Genomic DNA, 13,176 nt, shown 5'->3' on the forward strand with positions numbered 1-13,176 from the left:
GGCAGGCTAGTCTCAAACTCCTGACCTCAGGTGATCCATCTGCCTTGGCCTCCCAAAGTGCTGGGATTACAGGCGTGAGCCACTGTGCCCAACCAGCTTTCAATCTATGTATATACATCTCTGCAGCCATCACCATGATCAAAATTATGAATACATCTGTCATCTCCTAAAGTTTCCCCAGGCCCTTTTGTATTTACTTGCAGGCAACCACTGATGTTGCTTTTTGTCACTCGTAGATTACTTTGGATTTTGTAGAATTTTATCTAAATGGAGTTATTATAGTATGTATGTACTGTTTTTTTGTTTGTTTCTTGTTTTTTTTTGTTTTTTTTTTTGGTCTGGCGTCTTGTCCTTTGTATTTCCATATGAATTTAAAAATCAGATTATCAGATAGGCAGCTGGTATTTTTATTGGGATTGTGCTGAATCTGTAGATCAATTAGGAGTGAATTAACTTCTTAACAATATCAAATCTCTCCATGAACATGCTTTGTTTCTCCAGCTACTTAGATCATCCTTCATTTCTCTCAACATGTTTTCTGAAGTTCTTATACCTCTTTTGTCAGATTTATCACTAGGTGTTCCATATTTTTATGCAATTATAAGTGGTATTGTTGTTTTTCATTTCTGATTGTTTACAGTATATATAAATATAGTTGATTTTGTATATTGATCTTTTATCCTGCAGCCTTGCTAACTCTCTTATTCCAGTAACTTTATTGTAGATTCTGTTGTATTTTCCGGAGATACTCATGTTGTCCATGAATAAAGACAACTTGCCTATTCCACTGGGCTGGAACTCCCAGTATAATTGTGAATAGAAATGATAATCATAGACATTCTTGCCTTGTTCCTGATCTTAGAGCATTTTGTCTTTACTGTTAACTGTGGTGTTAGCTCTCAGTTTGTCATAGATACCCTTTATCAACTGAAGAATGTGTCCTATTCCTAGTTTGCTAAAAGTTTTTATCGAAAATAAAGGGTAATGCTGACCTCATGGTTATAAGATGGAAAGTATTCCCTCCTCTTCAATTTTCTGGAAGTGTGTAGAATTGTTACTATTTCTGTCTTATATGTTTGGCAGAATTATTCAGTGAAACCTCTGAACCTAGAATTTGTGGGAAGGTTTTAAATTATAAATTTAATTTTGTTAATAGATATAAGACTATTTAGGTTATCTGTTTCTGAGTGAGCTTTGGTAATGTATACCTTTTCAAAGAATTTTCAGTCTCTTCTCAGTTGTCAAATTAATTGACATAAAGTTGTTTGTAATATTGCCTTATCATTCTTCTGATAACTATAGAATCCATAGAAATGTCACCTTTCTCATTCTTGATGTTGGTAATTTGTGTTTTGTCTTTTTTTTCCCTGATTAGTCTGTCTGTCGTTTTAATTTTATTGATCTCAAAAACCTGTGTATGTTTTTTGTTGGGTTTTTTGGTTTGTTTTTTGAGATAGGGTCTTGCTCTGTCACCCAACCTGGAGTAGGGTGGCACAAACATGACTCACTGAAGCTTCAACCTCCTGGGCTCAAACAGTCTTCCCACTTCAGCCTCTCAAGTAGCCAGGACCACAGGCACACCGCCATACCCAGCTAATTTTTAAATTTTTTGTGGAGATGGGGTCTCATCATGTTGCCCAGGCTGGTCTTGAACCTCTGATTCAAGCAATCCTCTTGCCTTGGCTTCCCAAAGTGCTGGAATTACAAACGTGTGAGCCACTATGCCTGGTGTCATGTATGGTTTTATACATTTTCTCTCTTGTTTACAGTGATTTTTTTATTAATTGATTTCCGCTTTGGTCTTTACGATTACCTTTCTTCTGGGTTTCATTTGCTCCTCTTTTTTAAATTTCTCAAGGTAGAAAGTGAGGTCATTTCTTTTTTTTTTTTTTTTTTTTTTTTTTGGTAGAGTCCAAGTGTCAGTATGTTGTCCCAACTGATCTTGAACTTTTGGGTTCAGATGGTCCTCCCAGTTTGGTCTCCCAAAGTGCTGGGATTTAATCTTTCCTTTCTAATATAGGTATGTAGTGATACAAATTTCCCCCTAAGAACTGCTTTAGTAGTATGACATGTGTTTTCATTTTTATTTAAAGAGACAGAGTCTTGCTCTGTTGCCCAGGCTGTAGTGCAGTGGGCTGATCATAGCTTACTGCAGCCTCAACTTCTTGGGCTTAAGCGATCCTCCTGCCTCATCCTCCCAAGTAGCTGGGACCACAGTTGCCTGCCACCACACCCAGCTGATTTATTTATTTTATGTTTTGTAGAGATGTGGTCTGGCTATGTTGCCCAGGATGGTCTTGAACTCCTAGCCTCAAGGGATGCCCACACCTTGGCTTCCCAAAGTGCTAGGATTACAGGCGTAAGCCAGCACACCCAGCCTCTAATTTCCCTTTTGATTTCTTCTTTGACCCACAAATCATTCAGAAGTATACTGTTTAGGAATATTTGTGGATTTTCCAGAGATCTTTCTGTTACTGATTTCTAATTCTATTTCATTGTAGTCAGAAAATATATTTTATATGACTTGAATCCTTTTAAAATTTATTGAGTTTTGTTTTATGACTCAGAATGTGATCTTTCTTAGCAAATGTTCTGTGTTCACCTGAAAAGAATGTGTATTACTACTGTTTGGTAGTAGTCTATAAGTGTCAATTATGTCAAGTTTGTTGGTCATGTTGTTCAGGTGTTCTACGTCCTCACTGGTCTTCTTCCCATTTATTTATTACGTCCTCACTGGTCTTCTTCCCATTTATTTATTCAGTCATTTATATCAGTATGAACTAATAGGTATTTATTATCTAGATCAGACTGTAATCCATTAACACTTTAGTTTTTTTGCTTAAGTTGTTCCAGTTTTGGCCGTTGAGGTCCTTGCAGTTGGCTCCTTTTCCCCCATGACATACATCAATTTGGTGGTTTTTGGTTGGTTGGTTTTGGTTTTGGTTTGTTGTTGTTTTATCCCTTCCTTACTATCTGTGACTATAAGATATTCCAGGCTCATGTTGTATATTTCTGACCCCAGTCCTGGAATCAGCCATTTCTCCAAGAAGTGTGGATTTTCAAATTGGAGAACAGCATTACAAATCAAGATCTGGGTTCTAGGTATGCTTGTTTCTTCTGGGGTGTCCTTTTTTTAATCCCTCTTAGCTGATTGATCAAAGAAATATAGTATTAGTATGTATGCTAACCTGTGACAATACACATGTCTATAAATATTTTTATATGTAATTGTCCGTATTTATATTAAACATGAATTCTTCTTGATGTCTCTGGCTCCAATTCAATATCACATGGATCATTCTAGCTTCTTCCCTTTGCTGATCTGTAAATTTCCACCCCAGCAATGAGAAATCTGGGTCCCATCATCCACCATCCATACACATAAATTACTGAGTTCCAATATACATGTATAGCAGTATCAAAATTATTAACCCATACTCCCTGAGAAACAACTTTATCAAGTTGAGTTCAGTACTTACCTGTAGTTCCTTTGATCTTTAGTCTTACTGATTTCATTCATTTCCAAAGTTTCTTAGGTCAGCACTTTTCCCTTCACCCTCTTCAGTGATGTTGTTTCATACATTTGTAATACAGTTAGATTCTTTTTTTTTTTTTTTTTTTTTTGAGACGGAGTCTCGCTCTGTCGCCCAGGCTAGAGTGCAGTGGCGCAATCTCGGCTCACTGCAAGCTCTGCCTCCCGGGTTTACGCCATTCTCCTGCCTCAGCCTCCCGAGTAGCTGGGACTACAGGTGCCCGCCATCTCGCCCGGCTAGTTTTTTGTATTTTTTTAGTAGAGACGGGGTTTCACCGTGTAGGCCAGGATGGTCTCGATCTCCTGACCTCGTGATCCACCCATCTCGGCCTCCCAAAGTGCTGAGATTACAGGCTTGAGCCACCGCGCCCGGCCTACAGTTAGATTCTCTTGTCATAGTCTCTGTTCTCTGGGATCCTCTGACCTCATAAGTTATTTTTTTAAATTTGCCTTTAGAGGTGACAAACCAAGGCTTAAAGGTTTTTTTCCCCTTACATTACTCTCTAGGTTATAAAGTTCTGTATGTTTTGACAAATGCATAATGTCATGTATCCACCACTACAGTATCATACAGAGTAGATTTATTTCCCTGAAATAGTGCATAGTACTTCACCTCTTTGTCCCTCATCTTCTCCCCACTGGCACCATTGATTGTTCTACTGTCTCTATAATTATACCTACCTTTTCCAAAATGTCACATAGTCAGAATCTTACGCCTTTTCAAATTAGCTTCTTTCACTTAGCAATATGCCTTCAAGGTTCCTGTCTTTTCGTAGGTTGATAGCTGGTTTAGTTTCATCACTAAATAATATTCTATTGTATGGATGTGCCATAGTATGTTTATCCATCATCTACTGAAGGACATCTTGGTTGCTTCCAGTTTTGAACGATCACGAAGAAACTTACTGTACACATTCATGTTCAGGTTTTTGTGTAGACAAGTTTTCAACTCAAGTGAGTAATTATTTAGTGCAATTGCTGGTTTGTGTGGGAAGACTGTGTTTAGCTTTTTAGAAACTGCCAAACTCTTCCAAAGTGGCTGTACCTTTTGGATTCCTACTAACAAGAGTTCCTATTGTTCCCCATCCTTTTTAGCCATTCTAATAGGTATGTATGAGTATCCAGTTGTAGTTTTAATTTGCAATTTCCTATGCCAAATGATGTTGAGAATCTTTTTATATACTTGTTTGCTATTTGTATATCTTCCTTGGTGAGGTGGCTGTTCAGATCTTTTGCTCATTTTAAAAATTGGGTTGTTTGTTTTCTTGTTGAGATTTAAGAGTTCTTTGCACATTCGTCTTTTATCAAGTATGTGGGTTTTTTGTTTTGTTTTGGGGGTTGGGGTTGACTTTTCTTGTTTGTTTTTGAGACAAGGTCTTGCTCTGTCACCCAGGCTGGAGTTCAGTGGTGCAATCACAGTCCACTACAGCTCAAGCTCAAATGATCCTCCCGCCTCAGCCTCCTAAGTAGCTGAGACCAGGTGCATTAGGCTGCCACACACAACTAATCTTTAAATTTTTTGTAGAGACAAGATCTCCCTATATTGTCCAGACTGATCTTGAACTCCTGGGCTCAAGCAGTCCTCCATCTTCAGCTTCTCAAAGTGCTGGGATTGCAGCTATGAGCCACCGTGCCCAGCCAAGTATATGTTTTTTACAGATATTTTCTCCTAGTCTGTGGTCTGTCTTTTTCATTCTCTTAACAGTATCTTTTGCAGAAGTTCTTAATTTTAATGCAGTCTAGCTTATTAATGTTTTCTTTCATGGTTTTGCTTTTGGTTTCGTATTCTAAAAATTCATCGCCAAACCCAAGGTCACCTAGATTTTCTCTTGTGTTATCATATACAAGTTTTATAGTTTTGTGTTTTACATTTAGGTAAATCTTACATTCGGATCATTTTCATGACCCATTTTGAGTTAATTTTTGTAAAAGTTGTATCTAGATTCATTTTTATGCATATGAATATTCAGGTGTTCCAGCACCATTCGTCAATGAGAATATATATTTTCTTCATTGAATTGCCAGTGCTCCTTTGTCACGTATCAGTTGACTATATTTGTATGAGTTTGTTCTGGATTATCTGCTTTGTTCTACTGATGTATGTATCTGTTCTTCCACCAGAACCATGTTGTCTTGATCACTATAGTTTTATAGTGAGTCTTGAGGTCAGGTAATATCAGTCCTCTAACCTTATTCTTCAGTATTGTATTGGTTGTTTGGGTCATTTTGCCTTTCCATGTAAACTTTAGAATCAGTTTGTCAGTATTCACAAACTAACTTGCTTGGATTTTTATTGGGATTGCATTTAATCTATAGATCAAATTGCTTAGAATTAACATTTTAGTAATATTGAGTCTTCCATTATGATCATGCAGTGTCTCATTTAGATCTTTGATTTCTTTCATCAGAGTTTCATAATTTACAGTGTATAGATTTTCAGTATATTTTGTTAAATTTATATGTAGGCATTACAGTTTTTGTGTTAATAGTATTGTGTTTTTAACTTCTAATTCGGATTATTCATTTCTGGTGTAAAGGGACACAATTGACTTTTTAATATTAGCGTTGTATCCTACAACCTTGTTGTAATTGCTTATTAGTTACAGGAGTGTTGTTTGTTGATTCTTTAGAATATTCTACATAGACAATCATGTCATCTCTAAACATAAACACCTTTATTTCCTCCTTCCTAATATATTTACCTTTTATTTCCTTTTCTTGCCTTTTTGGTTTTGTTTTGCTTTTTTATTTATTTATTTTTTTTTAGAGATGGGGGTCTCACTCTGTTGCCCAGGCTGGTCTCGAACTCCTGAGCTCAAGTAATCCCCCCAACTCAGCTTCCAAAAGTGCCAGGATTACAAGTATGAGCCACCACACCCGACCACCTTTTGTTGCCTTATTGCACTGGCTAAGACTTTCAGTATGATACTGAATAGGAGTAGTGAGAGGCCATCCTTGCCTTGTTCCCATTCTTAGAGAAAAAATACCCAGTTTCTCACCATGAAGTAAGGTTAACAAGTATGTCTTTTGTAGATGTTCTTGGTCAAGTGAGGAAGTTCTCCTCTATTCCTAGTTTGCTGAGTTTTTATCAAAAAAGTTTTTAATGGGTTTTAGATTTAGTCAAGTGCTTTTTCTGTATCATTTGATGTGACTGTATGGTTTTTCTTCTTTAGTTTCTTGATGTGGTGGATAATTGATTTTCAAATGTTGAGCCATCCTTGCATACTTGGAGTAAATTCCATTTGGTGATGGTATATAACTTTTTTATACACTGTTGGATTTAATATTTCTAATATTGAGAATTTTTGCATCTATTTTCATAAGAGATATTGGTCTATAGCATTTTTTTCTTGTAATATCTTTATCTGATTTGCGTAATAGGGTAATACTGGCTCCGTGGAATGAGTTAGGAATCATGTTACAATCATCTTTGGTTGGAAAAGATTGTAGAGAATTGGTATCATTTCTTCTATAAGTGTTTAGTAGAATTAATCAGTGAAACATCTGAAACAGGTGCTTTTTTTTTGGAGATTATTAGTTATTGACTCAGTTTCTTAGTCTTTTTTTTTTTTTTGGAGACGGAGTTTCGCTCTTGTTGCTCAGGCTGGAGTACAATGGCGTGATCTCTGCTCACTGCAACCTCCATTTTCCATTTCCAGGTTCAAGTGATTCTCCTGCCTCAGCTTCCTGAGTAGCTGGGATTACAGGCATGTGCCACCATGCCCGGCTAATTTTGTACTGGGTTTCTCCATGTTGGCCAGGCTGGTCTTGAGCCCCTGACCTCAGGTGATCCTCCCACCTCAGCCTCCCAAAGTGCTGGGATTACAGGCATGAGCCACCACGCCTGGCAAATCTTTCTTTTTTTAAAATCCAGTCTAACAATCTCTACCTTTTAATTGGGGCATTTAATGTGGTTGTTGATGTGGTTTGTTTATGTCTACCACCTCCTATTTGTTTCTTAATTATTCCATCTGTTTTTTCTTCTTCCGTGATCTTTTGCTGCTTTATTTGGGGTTAAGTGTGTATTTTTATTCCATTTGTGTCCTTTATTGGCTTATAGTCTATAACCCTTTATTGTTCAATGTTTGCTTTAGCATTTATAGTATATATCTTTAACATATCCCTCATATCAATCTTCAGATAATAATATACCACTTCACATACAGGATTAGAATCTTCCATTTCTCCCCTTCCAGCCTTTATATAGTTGTTTTCAAACTTTTGATCCTGATGTGTTGTAAATCCCACACTATTATTATTTAATAGTAATAATATTATTATTATTTAAACATTTACTGCTTTTTAAATAGATTTAAATAACAAGAAAATGTCATGCATCCTTTTCCATGTAGTTAAGTTTCCCATTGCTCTTCATTCTTTTATGCAGATCCATATTTCCACCTAGTATCCTTTGCTTCTGCCTAAAGGATGTTTTTAAAACATTTTTTTGTAGTGTGGTTTGCTGTTGAGAATTTTATTTAGTTTTTTTGTTTGAAAAAGTATTTATTTTTTACCTCTGTCTTTTAAAAATATTTTTGCTGAGGCCAGGAGCAGTGGCTCATGCCTATAATCCCAGCACTTTGGGAGGCTGAAGCAGTAGGATCACTTGAGGTCAGGAGTTCAAGACCAGCCTGGCCAACATGGTAAAATACTGTCTCCATTAAAAATACAAAAAATTAGCCAGGCATGGTGGCGTGTGCCTGTAATCCCAGTTACCTGGGAGGCTGAGACAGGAGAATCTCTTGAACCCAGGAGGCAGAGGTTGCATTGAGCCGAGGTCATACCATTGCATTCCTGCCTGTGCAACAAAACAAGACTACATCTCAAAAATTTTTTTTTTTTGCTGGTACAATGACTTCTGACACTACCCCAAATTAGGCCAAACTTTACAAGGGCCTAGTCTGCTACAAAACTGCCCTCACTTTAGACACCAAGCAGAAGTTTTGGGGTTCCCGAGTCACCCATACTTCTGACAAAATGGATACAAATTTGAGGTTTCTTACTACCTCCTGAGTTCAGTAATTCACTAGAATGATTCACAGAGCTCAGGAAACCACTATACTTAGGTTTACAATTTTATTGTGGCAAAAATGATAAAAATCAGGTCTGACCAAAGAAGGCATGTGTAGGCAAGGTCTGGGAGGGTCCCAACACAAAGCTTCCACTGCCTTCTCCCTGTGACGTCAGGATGCATCACCCTCCTACACATCGATGTATACCAATACATGGAAATTATTATTAAGCAGGGAAGCTCACAGGAGCTTTGTGTCCAGAGTGAGGTTTTGTTTTATAAGCATGATTGATCGACTCATTTGCCATATGACTGAACTTAATCTCTAGCCCCTCACCACTTCTGGGAAGTCAGGTTATGTCAGACTGATAGCAAGTGCCCCAAACCCCCCACCCCCTTTTTTTTTTTTTTTTTGAGACGGAGTCTCACTCTGTCACCCAGCCAGGCTGGAGTGCAGTGGTGCGATCTCGGCTCACTGCAACCTTCGCCTCCTAGGTTCAAGCGATTCTCCTGCCTCAGCCTCCTGAGTAGCTGGGATTATAGGCATGTGCCAGCACTCCCGGTTAATTTTTGCATTTTTAGTAGAGACGGGGTTTCGCCATGTTGGCCAGACTGGCCTTGAACCCCTGACCTCAGGTGATCTGCCTGCTTGGGCCTCCCAAAGTCCTAGGTGAATACTAGCACTCCCTCGTGCTAGATGAGTCTCAAAGTCCCAACCCTCCAATTACATGGTTGATCTTTCAGGTGTGGCCAGCCTCCATCCTGAGTTATATCATTAGCATAAAGTATCAGGCCCCATCATGAATAACAGAAGCACTCCTATCACTTGGGTTTTGAAATTCCAAGGATTTAGAGGCTCCTTCCGAGGAACTGGGGACTAAGGCCAGTCAGATTCTTTACTACACAACAGCTGGGTCTAGAATTCTAGGTTGGCAGGAGAATAGCCATATCTTCCATAATTTTTTTTTTTTTTTTTTCCCAGGCTGGAGTACAGTGGCGCGATCTCAGCTCACTGCAAGCTCCACCTCCTGGGTTCGCGCCGTTTTCCTGCCTCAGCCTTCCGAATAGCTGGGACTACCGGCGCCCGCCACCACACCCGGCTAATTCTTTTGTATTTTTTAGTAGAGACGGGGTTTCACCATGTTAGCCAGGATGGTCTTGATCTCCTGACCTCGTGATCCGCCCGCCTCGGCCTCCCAAAGTGCTGGATTTACAGGCCTGAGCCACTGCGCCTGGCCCATATCTTCCATAATTTAAAGATATTGGTCTGCTGTCTTCTTGCATTGTTTACAACGAGAAATCTGCTGTCATCCTTCTTTGTTCCTCTGTATAACATCTTCTTCTCACTTCACCCAGCTCTACCAAGCTCTAGGTCTTAAGATTTTTCTCTGTATTTTGAGTTTTGAGCGATTTAATTATGACATTCTTTGATGTACTTTTCTTCCTCTTTCTCATGTTTGGGATTCTTAGAGATTCTTCGATTTGTGATGTTACAAGAAAAACTTGGGGCTGCAACGTCCCACCTAAACTGGGAAGGAGCCATGAGACCAAAGAATGACTCAGACAAGTTGAGCTTGATGAGTAGATGAGTGTATTCAGCTTACATACAAGGCGCTCCTGGACTGCAGCAGGACGGCTCTGGACATCCATGCTGCCTCCTGTCTCTAAACTGCATTTTTTTTTTTTCTTTAAGACATGGGGTGTTTTGCCATGTTGCTGAGCCTGGTCTCGGACTCCTGGACTCAAGTGATCCGCCCTCCTCAGCCTCCCAAACTGGGATGACAGGCCTGAGCTACTGCGCCTGGCTCCCTCTAAACTGCTTTTAAGCTAATTTTCTGGATCTTTGCCTATTGTGTTTGAACAGTGATACTGTTTTTCTTGAGAAGTTCTCAGATACTCTCTAGGATGTTTGGTTAGTTCTCAGGGATACCTGCTCCTCAGCTGGGTGCCATTGCCATGGGCCTAGCCCTCAAGTTTCAGGCAGCGAACATATGTACCTTTAAGTAATCTGGTAAAGAACCTGTCACACAACATGTGGGTATATGGTTTTTATCAAATTTGCAAAGTTGTCAGTCATTATTTCTCCCTATCTTTTTTCTGTATCCCCCTCTCCCCTCCCCCTGCTTGAAGTTGTCCTACAGCTCAGTGGTGCTGTTTAGTTTTTTTGACAATTTTTTTCCCTCTCGGTGTTAGTTATTTCTGACATATGTGTGTGTTATGTAACCCTAGCTCTACTATGAGCACCTGGAAGGTTCTTTGTACCTCTGTACCCAGACCGATCCTTGGAAGGCTAGTTATTATAGGATGCTCATGTCCAGGCATCTCCTTGAGGATTTAGCTGGGTAGTTTTGGGAACCAACAAAGGGCATCTGACTTTGCATGTCAGGAATCAAACTGGATATTTGTTAATCTTTGACATGAGATGACACTATCAAGAAAGAATAAAATTGTTTTTAAAAAATAAGCCTTGATGCTTCTGAGGAGACCTGATCCATATTAAGTCCTGGCTAAGGAAATAGCTACTCAGGATCACTTCCCTTATATCCTGGTGCCTGCTAGCCAGAAGATGGGGAGAGGTCATAACAGATAGTCCTAACACAAAGCATGGAAAATCCAGAGTTTATGCAATGTTGAGAGCATATCCACTGGATGAAGTTGTGTATTTTATGCACCTGGGGGTGAGAAGAAGCTGAAAATGCCTTTCTCATTCAACCAAAAACAATGCCATTATATAATTGATACAGAGGTGCTGCTGCATAGGGTAGTAGGAGCACTGATTGAGAGGCTGGTTTGTACTAGATCAGTATAAAAACACATTACGTGCTATATAAACCCTATTGGATACAGATAATGGGAAACAAAGGGGTAGGTTTTTGGCAACTTGGAACATCCATACCCTGTGCAGGAAACATACTATCCAAGAGAAAGCCAGCGCATGCTGAAGTACCAGGCCCCTGGGAGGTAAGCACAGAAGTGAGGAGGTGGACAGGGGTTAGAGGGGTGCCAGCACAGCATGGAGTATGGTGCTTACTTCAACATGGCCTTTTGAGTAGAGTCATATTAACAACTGCCAGCTAGGGGCTCCTATGTACCAGCCCCCAACTAGAAGATAGCCCAGAGAAATATGGCAGGCTTAGGTTTAAGAACTATTGGGATTAGTACAAAGGTACACTTACAGTTTTGTTCAAAGCTTCTGAGCTTTAAGTTAGCAAGTTATAGGGGACATGTGAATACTAATAAGAAATGGTGGTATGCTTTGTACACTTGGGGGCCTTAATTATGAACTATCTTAAGGTTTACTACTGTCCTGAGTCCCTACCTGAGAACTTCTCTTTCCCCTTAAAACACACATGTTCCTGGTTTAGCCCTTGGATACAGTGCGCAGAGATATATATTCAAGAAACTTTTGGATTGGGGTCCTATTGTCCTTTGAGAAAGCATGAACATTTGGCTATACCCTCTGTACTGAATGAGCTCTTTAAGCCTTCTGAATGTTGGTTCACTTGACAAGACAGATTGAAGTCTCAGGTTGTGTTCCTAGGAGGGCAGGAAATAGTCAAGTTGCTGCTAGATCTAGAATGGTTGTCTGAGAGACATGGGTTGTTATAGGAAACTTGGGAACAAGGGAGAAAACCTCTGGGCTATGAAACTTTTACAGAAACTCATTGAACTGATAGTGGCCCTGAGAAAATAACCATATAATTGCCAGTGCTAGGGGAAGATTTCTTGCCCGAAGGTCATGTCCGCCCTCCTCAAAAGCAAACCTCACACAGTTTCATTTCTTTTCCCATCAACAGGTAACAGTCCTTTGGACAGCCCCCGGAATTTCTCTCCAAATGCACCTGCTCAGTTTTCCTTTGTTCCTGCCCGTAGGTAAGTTGATAGAAAACCTCCTCTGGGACCAGCACCTGTGGCACTTGCATGAGGGTTAGTTGAATGTCAGATTCCTCCCTTAAATGTCACTACTCTTTCAAGTGTATTACCTGAAGCTCTCATCCATCAAAACTCTGTCTTTGCTTTCCTCTCCCAGGTTGTAATCATCGTGTTCTGGTTTTGCTTTGTAGGAGCCCCATGTATTTGTGTTTGAATATTTACACAGGAGAGTAGATATTAAGTAAAAGTAGATTTATTTGTACAATTCACTTTTTTTTTAAGTCCGTGATGTCCTGCGGGTATGTTCCAAAGCATTACACTCTCAATTGAGAACTGTCCTAGAGTGATCAATGAGAAAATAAGCTCTCCTCCAGGAGGATCCAAAGTTACACTCTTGATCCTCTCTAACTCAGCTAGTTTAAGGCGGCTGGAAGGGCCCTCTGTGCCTCTCTCTTTGACTTTGAACTGGAGTTCATTTGGGTGATAAAGAGACTACAGGGACTTCACTTTTCCTTCCATGAATTTAGAAAGATTTGGTGCATATAAAGCCATGCTTATGGTCCACCTCCCATGTTTCTCCCCTCTTGAGAGTGATACAAACCTGTCTCTGGCCCAGGGCAGCAACGCTGACAGCTCTGCCTGTGGCTGGAATATCATCAGGCCTTTGGAGAAAGCTGAATGAGATTAATCCATCCAAATCACATACCTAGGCTCTGTACACACATGGAGAAAGCTGAATGAGATTAATCCATCCAAATCA

At 39.6% G+C, this 13,176-nt stretch overlaps 1 protein-coding gene across 3 annotated transcripts in view; it reads left to right on the forward strand.

Moving 5' to 3' along the window:
• MAST2 (microtubule associated serine/threonine kinase 2) overlaps positions 1 to 13,176 on the forward strand; it is a 245,133-nt gene that overhangs the window by 195,179 nt on the left and 36,778 nt on the right. For all 3 annotated transcript variants that reach the window (XM_011946611.1, XM_011946619.1, XM_011946626.1), the window contains one exon: positions 12,341 to 12,416. In XM_011946611.1, coding sequence (XP_011802001.1) covers positions 12,341 to 12,416 — 76 coding nt within the window. The remainder of the gene's footprint in view (positions 1 to 12,340; positions 12,417 to 13,176) is intronic.

The sequence above is a fragment of the Colobus angolensis genome, unplaced genomic scaffold (genome assembly GCF_000951035.1).
Source record: "Colobus angolensis palliatus isolate OR3802 unplaced genomic scaffold, Cang.pa_1.0 Scaffold106, whole genome shotgun sequence".
Taxonomy (NCBI): domain Eukaryota; kingdom Metazoa; phylum Chordata; class Mammalia; order Primates; family Cercopithecidae; genus Colobus; species Colobus angolensis.